The sequence below is a fragment of the Sinocyclocheilus anshuiensis genome, unplaced genomic scaffold (genome assembly GCF_001515605.1).
Source record: "Sinocyclocheilus anshuiensis isolate Anshui unplaced genomic scaffold, SAMN03320099.WGS_v1.1 scaffold1744, whole genome shotgun sequence".
Taxonomy (NCBI): domain Eukaryota; kingdom Metazoa; phylum Chordata; class Actinopteri; order Cypriniformes; family Cyprinidae; genus Sinocyclocheilus; species Sinocyclocheilus anshuiensis.
In genome coordinates, this window is record NW_015555974.1 from 134,920 (window position 1) to 153,113 (window position 18,194).

At 38.5% G+C, this 18,194-nt stretch overlaps 1 protein-coding gene across 2 annotated transcripts in view; it reads left to right on the forward strand.

Annotated features, from left to right (window-relative positions):
• The window catches only part of klf7a (Kruppel like factor 7a), a 42,896-nt gene extending 25,207 nt beyond the window's left edge, over positions 1-17,689 (forward strand). Inside the window, exons 2-4 of one of the 2 annotated variants that reach the window (XM_016470582.1) lie at positions 2,670-3,270; positions 8,285-8,408; positions 14,710-17,689. In XM_016470582.1, coding sequence (XP_016326068.1) covers positions 2,670-3,270; positions 8,285-8,408; positions 14,710-14,761 — 777 coding nt within the window. In that variant the 3' untranslated portion in view covers positions 14,762-17,689. The remainder of the gene's footprint in view (positions 1-2,669; positions 3,271-8,284; positions 8,409-14,709) is intronic. The other variant, XM_016470583.1, reaches the window with a different exon arrangement.
• The last annotated feature ends 505 nt before the right edge of the window (positions 17,690-18,194 follow it).

An 18,194-nucleotide genomic window follows, 5' to 3' on the forward strand; every position in this document is an offset into this window, starting at 1 on the left:
CAAGCGTTCTAACCACAACCTCGCCCCTCCCCACCCCCCAACCATTCGAATTTCTGTAGGCGGGAATTATTTTTAATGATATTCTAATGAGCCGCTTTGTGATATCACAAAGCCCGGAAACCAACGCTGTAGTCCAAACGAGCCGTTCGTTGTAGTTCTTGAAATGGGATTTTTTTAAAATTAAATATATCCCTTTGGAGTGGACTTTGAGATTTATAACTTTCTAGATCTTTTTTATGCCCAAACATACACACTACACACTGACTAAGATTAAAAAAGTGAAAAAGCATAATAGGACCCCTTTAAATTAGTTCATATCAGAGATAGAGAGCAACAGTCGTAACAGAGCATTTTACAGATTTTTTAAAAATTGCTTTACAGTTTAAAAATAGTGTACACTGGAAGAGGTTTTGTGTCGTTTAATTTAAAAAGAAAAATTTTAATGTCCATTATATGGCCCCTTGAAGTATCTTAATGGAGAGGTAGCGGCATATAAATTGCCATTAAATTGTATTGTGTTGACGCTGCTGTTCTGCGCACAATTCTTTAGGCTGAAATATAAAAACCCATCCAAAAAGGCAGAATCCATGTCTGATGGCTCTTTCTCTCTCACAACCTCTCTCCCTCTCCCCTTCTGTGTGAAAAGAGCCAGTTTTGCTCCACATAAGGCGCTCTAACAAGCAATTCAGGCCAGGTCTGTTTCTTCAGCTCCAGAGAGCTCCAGTCTAGCCTGTGTAATCAATCACAGTGTAACCATCTATTCCTGAAGACCTGCTGAAGCAAATTATATGCAGTAGCAGTCTCAGTACCCAGTTAACGGCCCAGAAAGGGGTTAGTCTGAAGAAGAAGAAAAAAATCACATTGCACACACCATTAATAAAGTAGATTAGCCTGGATGATTTTATCTTTCATTTAATTGCTTGAGTTAATAGTTAATATTGTTTAAACAAAGCGTAAATGTGATATTTAAAGTGATATTAAAAGAAGAAATGGATCTGGTGTCAAGTAACAACTGCATTTTTGATGCATCTCAGTAACGTCAAGATACAATGCTTTCCATATTACTAGGGCCTAAAGCATGTGAAGTAAGTTTTATGATGAACAGGTCTAATTCATGAAACAAGCGCAATAAGTAAATTCAATGTGTAAATTTAAATGTAATTCTTGTGTAAATATAATGCAAATGATTTACGAATGATGTATGTAAAAATTACTTTTTAATGAAGAATGTAAGTATGTTTTTTATGGAAAATTGATTGTGTTCTTGCAACAGTTTACACACAAACTGTTTTAAAGGGGTCATATGATGCGATTAAAATTTTTCCTTTCTCTTTGGAGTGTTACAAGCTCTTGGTGCATAAAGAAGATCTGTAAAGTTGCAAAGACTAAAGTCTCAAATCCAAAGAGATATTCTTTATAAAAGTTAAGTGTCAACCACGCCTACCTAAAACGACTCGTTCTAACACCCCCACATGTCTACGTCACGATGTGGGAAGATTTGCATAACGCCGCCCAAATGTTCACGCAAAGAAAGAAGGCGTAACTTTTATTCTCGCTGTAGTATTGTTGTTGCCGCCGCTGCCGTGAAGGCGCTGTGTGTTTCGTTGTGAAAGCGAAACTACTTTGTTTGGCCTTCCAAAAGAGGATGATATCCGCTTCATCATGCCTGGAGCTGATCTGTGCTGGCCGCTGAGGAAATACATCAACTTCGCGCTGTCGATCTCCGGACCGGCTTTCACCGTGGACGAAGCGGAGTCCAGCCCGGGGTCGTCACATGTGGTTGCCGCAGGCATCACAATATGGTAAGGGACGTAACATTTCCGTCACACGCTTGAGGAATTCGGCCAATCACAACGCACTTAATTATGTCCCCACTGGATGCAACAAATGCCTCGTTTACAATGAGTTTTAATGTTTTTGTCTCGTCGCTCCGGCCAGGAAAAGGCATCACAATATGGTAAGGGGCATAACATTTCCGTCACACGCTTGAGGTATTCAGCCAATCACAATGCACTGGATAGCTGGCCAATCAGAGCACACCTCGCTTTTCAGACCGATGAGCTTTATAAAAATCGATGCGTTTCAGAAAGGCGGGGCATAGAGGATAAACAATAATGTACAGTATGTGGAAAATAATGTGTTTTTTTTACTTTAAACCGCATAAACACATTTCATTACACCAAATACACAAAATAATGTTCTTTTTAGCAACATCATATGACCCCTTTAAGAATGATTAATGTAAGCATAAAGGTTTTATGAATAAATTAAGCAATTTATGTGATAATTTTCAAAAAATATTACATTAGTATGGTTTTTACATAAAGTTTTTATGAATAAACTACAAATCAAGTATCAATTTATTAAAAAAAAAAAATGTTTAAAAGTTTAAAACTTGAGAGGCTTTACAAACACTGTACATGATTTTTAATTAAATTGCAAAATTACAAATAATACAAAAAAGTTAAAATACAAATTTAAGAATAAATTATTCAATTTATGTGTTATTTTACAAAAAAAAAAAGTGTCACTTTGCAAAATCTTTACTTTTTTGTTTTCTGAATGAAGCGTGCCATTTATGATGTGTAGGTGTTTTGTTTTGCTTGCCCAAGAAAGCAAATCATTTGAAGTGTTCAGGTCAATAAAAATACCTAAATCTTTTTCCACAGACATGTTTGGAATTGGAACGCTATCTGCAGACGGAACCCAAACGGCTGTCTGACCTTTTCGATGAGGACCTGGATGGTCTTCTTACCCCGTCCTTCATAAAGGAAGATGCAGATGAAGACCTGTTAGACCCCCTCCTTCCCAGCCTCAACAACCCCCCCAGTCCTCCTCCTCACCTCACCCCACACAAAGAAACCCTCTCCTCCACTTTGACCTCTCCAGACATCACCTTAGGGGTCAACGCAGCCCAGCTGAATGCCGTCACCTCCTTAACACCACCCTCATCTCCAGAACTAGGCCGTCACTTAGTCAAACCCATGCACACCCTCAGTGCCTCACCCGACGGGACCCTCACGCTCAAGCTAGTGGCCCGAAAGGTGGGCTTGAGCTCTGCCAAGCTTGTGGCAGCCCACCTGGTGCCACTTTCTCCCCAGCATGGCAGCAGTGGTGCACAGAGCGACGGGGAACAGGGTGGCACCTGCACAATGGGAGCCGGTGAGATGGCAGAGAACAAGAAGAGGGTTCATCGCTGCCAGTTCAACGGGTGTCGGAAGGTCTACACCAAGAGTTCACATCTGAAGGCGCACCAGAGGACACACACAGGTAAGCATGCATATTTTTAGAATTATTTGCAGGGATTATTCTGCTGATTTTTGCATTTTTCAGCGACTCTTCCTGCAGATTACAAAGTTACACCAGTATGTGGCAAGTGACTGTCTTTTAATGTATGAGTCAATGAATCATTCACTTAACTGACTCATTTAAAAACACTGATTTGTTTAGGAACAAAAATATTAACTGTATTTATGAATGAGTCACTGAATCATTTATAGAACTGATTTGTTCTAAAACACTGACTTTTGTTTTAGAACAGTGACTTTCATTATGAGTGAGTCACTGAAGTACTTGTAGAATAATTTTTTGTTCTAAAACACTGATTCATTCAGGAGCAATACAAGTTACTGTATTTGAGTGAGTGATTGAATCATTCATTCAACCAATATTCAGTATTTTTTTATTTTATGTTTGTGTGTATATATAGTATGGGTTGAATGAATGAGTCATGAATAAATGAGTAGAATAAATAAGTAAATCATAAATACAGTCAATGTGTGACAAGTGGGGGGGGGCCGAGAGCCGTGGGAACGGAGCGAGGCCGGTGGAGTAAGTCTCGAGTCCCACGGAGGAGCTCCGGAAGGATAAAAGGAGGAGTGACGAGAGATGACCAGGCCTGGATTTTATTTTGTGTTTTGGTTCTATTTATGTGCGGCAGTCGTCCGTGAGGGGCTGTCGCGCTGTTTTGTGTTTATTTTATTATTAAAGTTTTGTTAAATGTTCGTCGCCTCCCACCTCCTTTTTCCCGAACTACAAACTGTGTTACATTGGTGCCGAAACCTGGGAGGAAGGAGGGACATGCTGCCAGAGATCCCTCGCCGCTGTGGTGAATCCGCGGTGCCATCGAGCATGGCGGAGCAGTCTGCCGCCATGGACGCTCAAGACGATGGGCTGGAGTGAGTTGCCGGGGGGGCGGACAAACTCGCTGCCAGCCGCCTGGGCTGTGGAGGGACGGCTGCCGTCCGTGAGGGAGCGGAGGAGTCGCCGCAGTTCGCCTGAGGTCGGAGCCTCCTGCCGTCCGCCATGATGGGGAGGAGCAGGGAACGGGGGACTCCTGCTGGCTGCCCCGAACCCGGAGGAGCAGTCACCGTCCACCGGGCGGCTATCCAGTGCCGCCGCCAGGCATCGCGGAAGAGTTTACCCAGCTGGTGGAGGGTCGAGCGGCTGTGTGTCTGGGAACCGGAACAAGATTTTTTTTTCCCTTTCTCCCTTCTCTCGTCTCTGTCTCTCCTCATCCTTCCGTCTCCTTTGATGGGGTTATGGGGCGGGGCCGAGAGCCATGGGAACGGAGCGAGGCCGGTGGAGTAAGTGATAATGCACGACACCTGCGCCACTCACCGGTCTCGAGTCCCACGGAGGAGCTCCGGAAGGATAAAAGGAGGAGTGACGATAGTGCAAGATGATAGAGGACCAGGCCTGGACTTTATTTTGTGTTTTGGTTCTGTTTGTGCACGGCAGTCGTCCGTGAGGGGCTGTCGCGCTATTTTCAGTTGTGTTTGTTTATTTTATTATTAAATTATGTTTAAATGTTTGCTGGTTCCCGCCTCCTTCTTCCCGATCTACGAACTGTGTTACACAATGATTCACTCTACTGAAGGTCGACCGAAAATACCATAGACCATAGACTTATTAAGGGAGGGAGCCGAAACATATCTAGCAACAACATGGCATCATCTGTTTGATGTAGTTGTTAATTAAATGTTTAGTTTATTTGCAGTTTTAAACAAACACTTTACCTGCTCTTACATTAATAACATGATAACATGAGAAATATTCAGTCATTTCCACCACATTTATCATCAATATTCTTATTTTGCGCCATCAATCTTATTTTCCACAATAAACGACAAACTGATGTAATTAATGGTACTTCGTCGTCGCCATGGCAGCATGCCTGTCCAGCCCCCTCTGCGACAAACATTTTCTCAAGGTTGCGACAGCACTTCCTCAGCAGATTCGAATGGTGCAGAAAACGGCCATAATTCTCTGTCTCTTCGATCTCAATCCAAAAGCACTCAGACGGCTGTCCCAAAGCTGTCCACGGAGTGAATAACTGCCTCATGATGGATGGACCGGCTGGAATGAGACATACTCGCCTGTATATTTCCCTACGTCTGCTGCGTGCCTGTTAACACACCAGGGCAGATCCTCAAGTCTTGAAACCAGAACATGCCACATGTTAATGGCTCCCTTCTGATATATTAGAAGTATTTTAGGCATACATATTGTGATGCAAGGACTGATGCTCCAGAATGCACAAGAATACCAGGACGCCTTGTCAAGGTCCAAAAAGGACAAAAAAAGCACCATAATAGTATTTGATATGATTTGTGTGCTTTCCAAGCTTTCTGAAGTCACACAATAGCTTTAAGTAACAATTCTCTGAAAATCTTGCCCTCCACCATAGCTCCTAAATCTAATTTGTGCATAGTCAAGCTTGACATGTCACACCAGGTTTGATGTGAATGAGACACACAAAAGCCAAAAGTATTATACGGTAAATATGCTGGAACTCAAATAATATTCGACAGCTACATTGGAGGGGGGCATTTTAAATAATGTACCAATGGAAAGAAAAAAAAACTAAATAGAAATAAAATAATAATAATATATTAATATATAAAATCAGAGTTTAAACTGTCCTGTTTGATTGCTTGCTGCATCAATCAAATTTTATTTCCTCTTTGCTAACTAAAACTGCATTATTCATTAGCCATAGTATTTCTGAGCAATTTCTGTATTGAATTTTTCCACAAAAAAAAACAAAGCAATAAACTGCGTTAAAATCTGATGCCAAACAATATTAAAGAATGTTTAGATGTTTTTACTCAAAAATATTATATTATATTACTCCTTTGTATGAACTCCTTGTGCATACAAAAATATTATATTATATTAAATGCAGAAAAAGTCCATATTTAAACTGTCCTGTTGCTTATTGGCCACAATAATGCAAATCATAATTCCATTTTGCGAAGTAAAACTGCATTATTCATTAGCCATAGTCTTTGAGCAATTTCGGTATTGCATTTGTCCAAGAAAACAAAGATGCAGTGAGCTACGTTAAAAACTGATGCCAAAACGATTTGTCAACTCGTTTGCAATTGGCAAAATCCTATTTCGGAGACAAATTCTGTGATTGAGATTTGTACAGAAATGAAGGCGGCGTGAATGGAAATGACATTGCCCTCTGGAGCGTTTTATGAATGGCGTTTGGGAACGAGATAAGAGCGAGTTTTCAGGGAGACATAGAGGGGTGAAGAGAGGAACGTGGCGGCACTCGTTTCCACTTTGTCTCTCGCTCAGCGTTCCATAATAACGAAGTCTGATTCGTAAAAAACTTGGAAGAGCGGTGAAGGGCAGAAATAGGCTTTCTGCTTGGTGCCGCCGTGAGCTCCACAGATCATAATGAGTCATTCTGTCTCCAGTTTAACTGAGAAAATGTAATTAAGCGAGACTCTGGCACCTGTAAGGGTGCTTAGAGAGAGAAAAAGTGTGTGTGAGAGAGGAAAGGTTGTGTGATGGGGGTGGGGAGTTGCCAGGCAACTGATGTGTCTCCGAATGGGACTCTATAATTGGGAACGATTCTCAGGTCTCGGCGCTGGTATCAGTTTACACTGCTAGCCTTTTCTGTGCACTTTCATTCCCACGAGCATGTATGCATGCGCTCACACATACGCACCTATATCCACTTGTACATATATGTATCATGTAACATCCTGGTTGCCAGGCAACTGCATCCTCCCCTGCCAGTATGAGCCGTAATTGGCTGGTGGCACAGAGGGACAGACGATGCCAGATCGAGCCGGCTCCACTGCTGCCTCCTACGTTACGCTCCTGCCCGGTTGCTAGGCGACAAACTCGAGCATCCATGCCTCCCTGACGTATAATTGGCTGGTGCTGTGGTCGTAGTGAGCACAGGTCTAAACCTGTCCTGCTTAATGTGGCTAGCTTGTGAATGTGTGTGAAAGGGAATGCAATTTAGCACTTAAATTCTGACCTAAATATAACTTGTTGTTTTTACAGCTCAGAATGAAATTGTGGCCGTCATGGAAGGTTTTCGATGCTAGACAAGAAGACAACATGAAATTGATTCACAGTCCATTTTACTTGCATAGTGGGATCTAAGTAAAACAGGATGTTAAATTAATGTTTTAAAAATAAATACATTTATTTTATAAATAAACAAAAAATAAGATTTAAAAAATAACCAAATAAATAAAAAAAATTACTTTTAATAAATAAATAAAAGTAAAAATGAAAGTTGTTTGCATTGTTTTGTTTGTTTTCTGGATGTTGTTTTTTATTGATTAAAAAATACACTTTTTTGCCATAGACTGCCTTGTAAATAGGATCAATTTTGATTTAATATTTCAGTTAATGTTGATTTAATGACTACTAGTTAAATTTAGGAGCCGTTTTTGCATGAAAATCTGACTTTTTTATTGTCAAGCTATTTATATGAAGCCACAGTCTTGTTTCAGAAGATTTGTAGATGTGGCAAACAGTGGAGACAGGGCCAGCTGGTTGACAGTAAATATGAGGTTCCTCCCCATTACCCATCATTACTACTCCAATTATCACCTCTCCCAGAGATCCAAATAAACTCTGCCTGCCCCCCATTTCATATGTTACATTCAGCAGCACTAATGAACAAGTGATGAGACCCCATACGAACCACAGCTCTCCTGCAAGGCAGCTCCAATCCACAACAAAAACATAGAACATCAAAAATGTGAATGCAGCCTCTCGCATCTGTTAAACACACTGAATATCTTATTGGAAGCTCATCGAGTGCGAGTTCATTTGGTCCGACAGCTGTGAGCCCTAATGACGATCATGTATTTCATGAACTCCAATTGTGTCAACACTCTTCTGATAGGCTAATCAACTTAAAACAAATTAATTAGACGGCTGGCTGGACCGAGTCGTTGATTTCAAGGCCCCATGAGGAGGCGTTTTTAATCAGGTGTGTGCATGTTTGTTTGTGTGTCCGTACCAGGGGAGAAGCCGTACAAGTGCTCATGGGAAGGCTGTGAATGGCGGTTCGCGAGAAGCGACGAGTTGACAAGGCACTACCGCAAACATACCGGCGCTAAGCCTTTCAAGTGCAATCACTGCGACAGGTGAGACTCAAAACTCCAGAGAATCACCTATGTGACGCCTACAAATGCTAGCTGACATGTCACATTTTGTTACACTTCATGTTATAACTTCATATTACACCCTAAAAAATGCTGGGTTGTTTTAACCCAACTTTGGGTCAAATATGGACTAAGAGTGTATACATCACATTATAACAAATAAAATGAAGTGAATTTATTTCATTTTTTAACCTTTTTCATTCTTGTATAATTGTTGTACATGCAATATGAATGAGACTACATGTAATATTAATTTCTAAAATGCAAGACAATTTAATGGTGACCAGCAACTAGACAGTTTCCCTGTACATATTAATGCAAAAATACTATATTGAAATTAATAAATATAATTATATATTTACAATTAAAAAAAAATACTATTTTGTAATACTAGTTTGTAATGTTAAAAATAAAAATGTAAACATTAAACAAATGTTTAAACAAAGATAATTATATTTAGTTGCACTTCTACTATCATTTTTATATATATATATATATATATATATACACACACACACACATACAGAATTCTGCAAAAGTCTTGGGCCATTAGTATTTTCACCAACAAAAAAATATATATATTTTAAGTCACTTATTTCTATATTTTGCTGTAGTGTGTCAGTAGGAAATATCAGTTTACATTTCCAAACATTTTGCCATTAATTGTAGTTATCCAGTTAGATTTTTGTTTGCACAAGGAGTCTGACAACAGTCAGTGTGCTCCACACAGAGATCTGATCCCACCATCATCCAGTCCGTCTGAAATTATATGAAGAAACAGAAAAAAAACTGAGACAGACTAAATCCAGAAGAACTGTGGCAACGTCTTCTCCAAGAAACCTTCCTGCAAAGCTACAATACTGTGAAAAGTTTTAGGCACTCATGTAAAAATGCTGTAAAGTGAGGATGCTTCCAAAAATAATGTCATAAATAGATTTTATTCATCAATTAACTTCTATTAACTAAGTCAAATCAACATTTGGTGTCACCAACCTTTGCATTTAAAACAGCTTTTGTCCTAGGTCCACTTGCGCATAGTTTTTCAGGTAGCTTTGCAGGTAGGGTTCTTGAAGCGTCTTGGAGTCATTGACACAGTTCTATTTAGTCTGTCTCCATTTTTTTGTTTCTTCATGTAATCCCAGACGGACTGGATGATGGTGAGATCAGATCAGTGAGATCAGATCAGTACTGGCTGTTGTCAGACTCCTTGTGCATACAAAAATCTCACTGCATTATTCCAATTAATGGCAAAAGAAATGTTTAGAAATGTAAACATATTTTCTACTGACACACTACATACAGCAAAAGACAGAAATAACTGACTTAAAACCATTTTTTGTTGGTGAAAATACAAATAATGGCCAAAGACTTTTGCACAGTAGTGTATATTGTAATACTATTTTGGATTTTTAATAATAAATACAAATCAGCCTCATTTAATTCTTACTAAGCCTCATTTAGTTCTAGCACCTTGTGGGGATTTTGGGAATTCTTGGTCAGCAATTTTTGTAAACTGATTTATATCTTAAACATTATTTTTAATAGCAAAATCTAACACAGGTGTCCTGAGTCTAAAAATGTGATGAATAGTCTGAAATATTTTCATTTTCAAATCTCCATCTAAGATGGTCCACCTGTCACCTGTGCCGCTAGATGTAGCTTAATGATTAAAAACATCTGCTATTCAGACAATGGTTTCTCTGTATTCACCAGATCTTGTAAATAAGCTTGAAACTGAACATGGTGAGTGACAAGTAGAGTCATCTGCCCCATTTTTCCCCAATTACATTTACTCACATTAGTGTTGGGGAAGCTAAAATGTCCTAAAATATTTTCTTTCTTTTTTATGCTGCATATTGGGAAGTCCAGTTCATTCTAGTGAATCAGTTTGTCTGAACGGGCCAGCAGACAAACTCATTTTTTTTTATATATAATCATTATTTATACATAGTAGGTTCCTAAACTATTGCATAAAATTATTTATACGAAGTAGTTACTGAACTAGTGCTTCTTGACTTGAGTGCTGTGTTTGATAAAATAGATCACCAGATTCTCATGAATAGATTAAGTGATTATGTTGGTCTATCTGGAACTTGGATTGGTTTTGAATTGGTTTTTATCATACCTTAGCGGATGAACATTTGTAGTATCTATTAATAATACCTTGTCTGAACATACAAGGTATCATGGGGTTCATCAGGGATCAGTTTTAGGACCACTGCTTTTTAATCTATATTTGTTACCTCTCTGTCACATCATCAGGAGGCATGGTATCACTTTTCATAGTTATGCTGATGATACAAAGTTGAATTATATCCGTGTCTCCTGATGATCCTGTTCAATTTGCTGTTTTAATTTGACATAAATGACTGGATGTCACAAAATTTCTTACAACTCAACCAAGATAAAACTGAAGGTTTGATTATTGGATCAAAAGCACAGAGAGAGAAATTGACCCCTAAGCTAAATATACTAGGATTAAACCCGTCAAGTGGCAAAAAACTTAGGAGTTGTCTTTGATTCAGATTTTAACTTTAAAGCACATGTACATAATATTACCAAAATTGCATTTTCTAATCTGAAGAACAGTGCTAAAGTAAGACAATTTCTCTCTCTGAGCAATACAGAAAATATAATGCATGCATTTATAACTAGCAGTCTTGGCTATTGTAATGCCCTCCTTGCGGGTCTACCAAAGAATACAATTAATCAACTACAGCTAATCCAAAATACTGCTGCTTGAATATTGACAAAAGCCAAAAAGAGAGATCACATTACACCTGTATTAATGTCATTACACTGGTTACCAGTTAGTTTTCGTATTGATTTTAAAAATCTCTTATTAGTTTATAAGGCATTGCATGGATTTGCTCCAGACTATCTTTCAAAAATGCTCACAGTATATGAACCCAGAAGGACTCTCAGATATTCAGATTATTTTCTTCTAACGGCACCTCATAGTAGAACTAAACAATTTGGTGATGCTGCTTTTAGCCGTTATGTTCCTCACCTCTGGAACAACCTTCCAGAGGACATACGATGTGCTGAAAGTATTAATAGTTTTAAATCTAAATTTAAAACATATATATTTTTTTATTCTGGCCTTCCTGTAATGTCTTATAAAGCCTTTGTATATTTTGTGTTTTGTTTTTCCTTCATTTTAAACTTTTTGTTCTATACTTCATATTTTAATCTTATAAACTTTAATTTTGTTCTTGTATTTTAATGGGTCTATTTCTATTTTAATACATGAAAAGACATAATACTACGACTCCTCCCCTTGAAATTTTCCTTGCCCTGTATAGTGCTCTTTCATTGGCTCATGTAATTTCCAGTCAAAACACATTTCACTCTAAGTCACAGACAGGTCCAGACATTGCCGCTTCTCTCAGATTGAGTAGTTGAGAATTCACTCTACGCAATTGTCACTCACGTGAACGAGTACTGATTTGCCTCTGATTTTGCGCTTTTGTCCACAATCTCCAGAAGACTGTTGGCGAGTAAAAATCGGGCCTAAAATCATGTAGTGTATACATGAAAACAGCTAAACCAGTTGCGGTTTTCAGATATTGTTAGTTTAGTTCTAGCAATAACAGTACTGTCTTAGGCTGCATTTACATTACATGGATCAAGTGACCTATTTTTTTTTTCCTCCAGTGTGGCACAAATCAGATATGTCCCATGAACGTGTAAGCAGGAAAAAAGCACATGGATTCCGATATTCTCAGATTGATTTCAGGCCTCTTTTATGTGGAAATAAATGTGATATGAACCAGATACATACATTTGTGTCTGCCATGTAAGCGGACAGATTGGATATTCCCCTGTCAATGTGAGTCGTACGTCATTGAAAAAGCAACGGCGGCGAATTATATCAACTTAGGTGGACACCAATCACGCGATCACATGACTCTTTTCAATGGCACAATGGATGACGAAGTCTCAACCTAGTGGAGATATTCTGAGGTTTTATTTCTTTTGAGCCTTTGTTCAAGCAAAAGCTTGTATTATCATTTCATCTGCATTCATTGCAAATTGCGTCATTTTTGCTTCCTTTTCAGCCTAAAGTTTTCCAAGTGTATGGGTCACTTTTAAAATAAGATGTAAGTTGGTTCTCAAAAAAAATTTGATACAGTCAACAAATCAGAATTGGGCATCAAGACCTGCAGTGTGAATGCGGCCTAAGGCGAAATTCGTTCGGACGGTGCTGCGAAATGGAGCGGGAGCAGGATATGACATCACGCGCCAAAATATCCTCACTAGTCATAATTATTTTCTATGTAAGTGATTGCAATCAGTCACAAGTATAGTTAATCAAGTACACACACGCACACATACAAATCTCATGTAATAAAAAAAATCACATAAAATTACACGTTTCACTTTTCAAATGTGCCATCCGCTCCTGTTTCCCTTGCCACCGCAAACCAAGCCGCTTCTCTTTTTATGTGATTTTTGTAATCTTTTAAAGTTGTGTTGAATAAAGCAAGATGATGCGACACTGCTAAAATTAGCGATTCCTCCATTTCTGTACCGAGAGGACACTTTGTGAGGTTTTTAATCTTCTATTGGTCTCACGCATTCACAGGACGCAAATTCGCAGGTCAGAGTTCACCAAAATTGAACTTTGCTACACAGCGAAATGAGAAATATCTTCGCACGGGCTTGCGTTTCCGCTCTGACACATTTGCATGCGTATGAATGGAAGTCAGTGGAGCGAAAAGTCTAGTGTGACCGCGGCTTAAGACATTACTAAACTGAAAGATTTGGGATACTCCACACAAAAGCTGTAATTAATGTAAATGCATGCTGGTACGCTCTAAATGTTCCAACATACTTTACATGGAAGGACTTTATTTCATAAAACAAACTATAAACTAAACTAAAATATAAAAAGTATGCATTTCCATTTGGGTACAAAGCTAAGCACGTAGATCTGTGCTTTCTTTCAGAACATTTTCAATTTGGGCGCAGTGCCTGCGAGACTGTTGCCTCCTGGTATTGACCAAGAGCTTCCACCTCTGAAGTGAATCTTAACTTGTCTTCGCTTTGATGTATAAATAGGTCCTTCATGCTTGTTAGACTTGCGCATCTCACTTTGAGCTCAGCTCCACCCTCTCTTGTCATCCTGGCTGCTCATACACCTTGGGGAATCCATTCTGTTGTTGTCAAGGGAGCCCAGGATTACCATTACAATGATGGAGTTGACGGGAACAGTGGAGAGCAGCATGTGGAAGGTCTCCCAGTCTCGTCTGAACAGTAAATACAGTAGACCGAGACGCTAGACCTGTAGCCTTGGCCCTCAGGCCCATTCTTAATCCGGCCCGACCATGTCCGGACCCCCTGTCAGGACAGCGGGGTGGGGGTGTGGAAGAGGGTGGAGGTACACCAGCTGGTTTGGTGCCTCCTGGCAGTGGCTTGATCTGCCATCTGTCCAACCCTGCCAAAAACACACCCCTTGATTTCCCAATTTGTGTTCCTCCCCTTGCCGTTCCAGGACAGGTGAGACTTAACATGAAAGCATATGTCTGAGGGATGGGTCAAGATGCTCCAATAATCAACTAGGTTTATCTATACCTTTTCTCTTATTTTTTAGCTTTAAGTTTATGTTAACAATATAATAATAATAATAATAATAATAATAATAATAATAATAATAATAATGATGATGATGAATTATTATTATTATTATTATTGCCTATAATTATTATAATTCTACATGATAATGTAGAATATCTAATATAGATAATGATAATAATTGCTATGTATATAATTAGTTATTCATACAACATTTTATACAGTGTTATAAAATAAAAAAATTATTAGCAAGAATATAAAATAAAAGATTATATTTTTGTTAATTTTAATAAATGTATTATTGGGACGACCAAATCTTTTATTTTAACACTAAAAACTTTTACTTTAAAAAATTATAAAAAGTTATGGTAGCACTTTAGATTAAGGAATATTCACTATTAACTAAGAGTTTTCCCACAATAAACTCCTAATTTGCTTCTTATTGATTATAAGTAAGGTAGTAGTAGTAGTTATGTTTAGGTATTGGTTAGCACCTAATACGCACATTAATAAACAACTAATCAATAGCGAATAGTGCTCCCTAATCTAAAGTGTTACTAAAGTTATTTAAGAGACATAATTTAAAAAGTTGAAAGCTATTATAATCAATTCTTTAAAACTAAAATAAGTTCTCCTTAGATTCAAAAAGATCCATATTTCAGGTCACACAGGTTTCCTAATCAGTTATTTTTTTCTTTCCCTTTAGGTGTTTCTCTCGATCTGATCACTTGGCACTGCACATGAAGAGGCACATCTGAGGAGGAAGAGGAGGAGAAAGAGGCGGCAAAATGGCAAGGTGGAGAAAGAGACAGAGAGAAAGTAGAGGGAGAGAAAGAGAGGGATTATGGGAAGGAGTCGGATACCACTCAGGCCATTCGCTCATCCCACCAGAGAGAGGCCCCTCGTGAGGGAACAGGTCTTGAGGTTTGGTCGGCCACGTCTGACCATGAGGACGTAAATTTGGAGGTCTACAGATCTGAGAAGGTGGTACGACATCTTATGTCACTGAAAGACAACGTGCTTCAGTAGGTATTTGCCTAATACTTAAAACATTAATGACTCAATTTAGTTACTACTATTATTGTGTTCCAGTGTCTCCAAGATCCATTTAAATCTTTCGTCAATTTTACGTAGAGTACATCTTACGCAGATTGTCACAAACGGACAAGCTACCATTGAACAATGATTTGATTCACTGCACTGTGTGGGACGTGTCCCGAATGCATCTCCTTGAGAAATTTTGGAGAATATCATAGGGATAGGATGCCAATCCAAAGAGATGGATTTTTTTTTTTTTTTTCCATTTTGAGTAAGGATTTTCTTTTTGCTTCGATCCCGCCAATGCACAGCCAAGATCTAAAGTGGAATGTCCATCCAGAGAAATCTGGATTTCAAAGGCAAAAGGCGACCAAGTGGAATCGCCCATTGCTCAAATTTGAATCTTACTAGGGGCAGTGGAGGAAACACTCTCACCTTCTTTGTAGACGGACAAATCTCTCTCTTTGACATCCCTCCCTGCCAACCAACTGCTGCGCAGCGACACTTTGTGACTTTTTATAAAGAAAAAAAAAATGAAGGAAGAGATCTTTTTGAATGATGACTATGTTATATAATTCAGAAGACTTCTTTTTTTGCTTTTCTCCTGTGGATGTGTACAAATTAGAAAAAGATAAAGAAATAAAAATGGACAAAAAAAAAAAACAAACTGCCATATGCACAAGCGAAGAGTAGTGGATTCTACACTGGCACAGACGCATCTGAGGTGGACTTCATTTCTATAGAAACGCAAACCTTTAGTGGCAAAAAAAAGAAGAAGAGCAATGTTGTTGTTGCACACATTTTTAGCATTCCTCAACATTATTTATGACCCATGAAATGTTATCCCATAAACTTGGGTTCTTTCAGAATTTCTAGGACTAGCATGAAATGAGAAAAGTACCATGGTTTATCTGCGGACTTCACAACAGAACAATGACTTCCATCACTCAAGGCAGAGATTTGCGATCACAAAGTTTAGATTTTGTAAATGCATCACAGAATGTCCCGAAAAACTGTCCGGACAGACATTTCCCATCAATTATTTTAGTTTGCACAGATGAAAACATCATAAGAAAGATGTGTGTTGTGTGTTTTTCTGGTCCTATAGGCGACATCTACATGTTTAGACTTTGTGGTGTTTTTTTTTTACTTACACATTACATATCTACCTTGTGTTCCTGGTAAAAACGGCTGTACAGTGTGAAAATTGTATAGTAAAAGTGAGGTTTAAATTACAATGTACAATCAAGTGTGGGATGGAAAGTGTTCCTGATTGTGGAAGGCCCTGCACTTATGCAATCATTCAGACCACTGAAAGGCCTGATCTGCTCCAGATAGATCCCACTGTGGCTCATGCATAAAGATCTACAGAAATGCTTGCTGAAGGAAGAACTCGCATAAAATTAAAAATCTGTCATCGTATACCCACCCTTGTGTCGTTCCGAACCTGTGCGACTTTCTTTACTTAGTGGAACACGGAAGATGTTCTGAAGAATGCTCTTTTTCCTACAGTGAAAAACAGGAATAGAGGCTGTCAAACTCTATAAAATGACATGGAAGCACCATAAAAATAGTCCATGTGACTATATTTCAAGACTTCTGTGTCTAAAAACAGACCAAAATGTAACTTGTTATTCACAAGTCTTACTTTGTGCAGTAGCTCTTGAATCTCTTTCTCACTTCCACATTTTCAAGCTTGTAACAAACAATTACAAGACATGCAAAAAATTGGATTTTGGGACTTCAAAAGTGATGAAATGTATCTTCATGTATAAAGTTTGCACGAACATAGCTATAATACGTAATATTTCAGATTTCAATTTAAGTATAAGTTGTATGGACTACTTTTGCAGCTGAACTGTTCGGAGCTCCACTTGTTCCTCTTCACTTTCATAATATTTGTTAAATATTATAAACGTTCTGCTAAAAGAAAGTCATACAGCTTTGGACTCAACATGAGGGTCAGTAAATTATGACAGTTTGCATTTTTGTGTGAACTGTCCCTTTTTTCCAACATCCTGTTTTGTGTGCATTGTGGAAACCACATTTGTATGATTGAACTCAGAGGCCCAGATCTGAAGATGTATAAAATGAGCACAAAAAATAAATACAATTTATTTTATTTATTTTTAACCATTTCATACTGTATATAAACATCAAGATGCTGATACTGATGCTTTGGCTTATTCAAAATGTTCTAAACCCCTGAGATCAGATGCATAATCAGAATCAAAATGTAATTTTAGACAGCATAAACATTTGCATAGTCATTTTTTATTGCATATTATGATGATTTTAACCATATGTGTAGATTTAAAATACCATTTGGTTCATATCACCCAAAAATAGGCGATGGACAAGGATAATCATGTCTTGTTGAAACCGTCTGTCAGTTCCTTGTCCTTCTCACTCACTTGTCTAACATGGACCAACGGGAGGCACGTCTGACAGAATGGCAGTATGGGTAATGAGAAAGGAATTGGGCTCTTCCGGCAGCGGCTAGCCCCTCAATGGGGCGGAACGGAGTAGGACCACACTGGGGGTCGCATGCCACACTTATGCTGACCGGGAGATCTTATCGCAACCGCCCGACACAGTCAGTTTCACTGTGTAGCTGGGTGTCAGCTTACCTCCCTCCCTGGCCACATTAGTCTATGAAAAATAACAAAGACACAAGGTCACCGGAATCCAGAGCAGAGCCGTGCGCATCAGATGTCCTCAAGAGACCATTGTACGGGCCGCTTCTCCAGCTAAAATCTAGTGCATGAAACATGCTTTTCATAGAAGATTTAAGACTGCAACCTGAAATGTTACAAAATTGTAGCAAACATGATCATGGGCTATGCAGACTAGGAATTAAAGCATCGTTTTATTCCATATTTTTGGGCAACACAATCCAATATTTCCATTAATGAAACCTCTTAACAACTATTAGAAGATCAATCCTATTGATTATGCATGCAAGATCGTTTCAGTTCGACAAAGAGTTACATTTGAAATAGATGCAAATAATGACATCAGGTGTTTATTTTAGGTTCTGTGGCAAGAAGGGTAAAACACATATGAGAAATAATAAATATATTATCACAGAACCTGTCAAAAACATGTTACACATTTCACCTCAAAAACCAAAAGAAATATTTGGATTAAGTA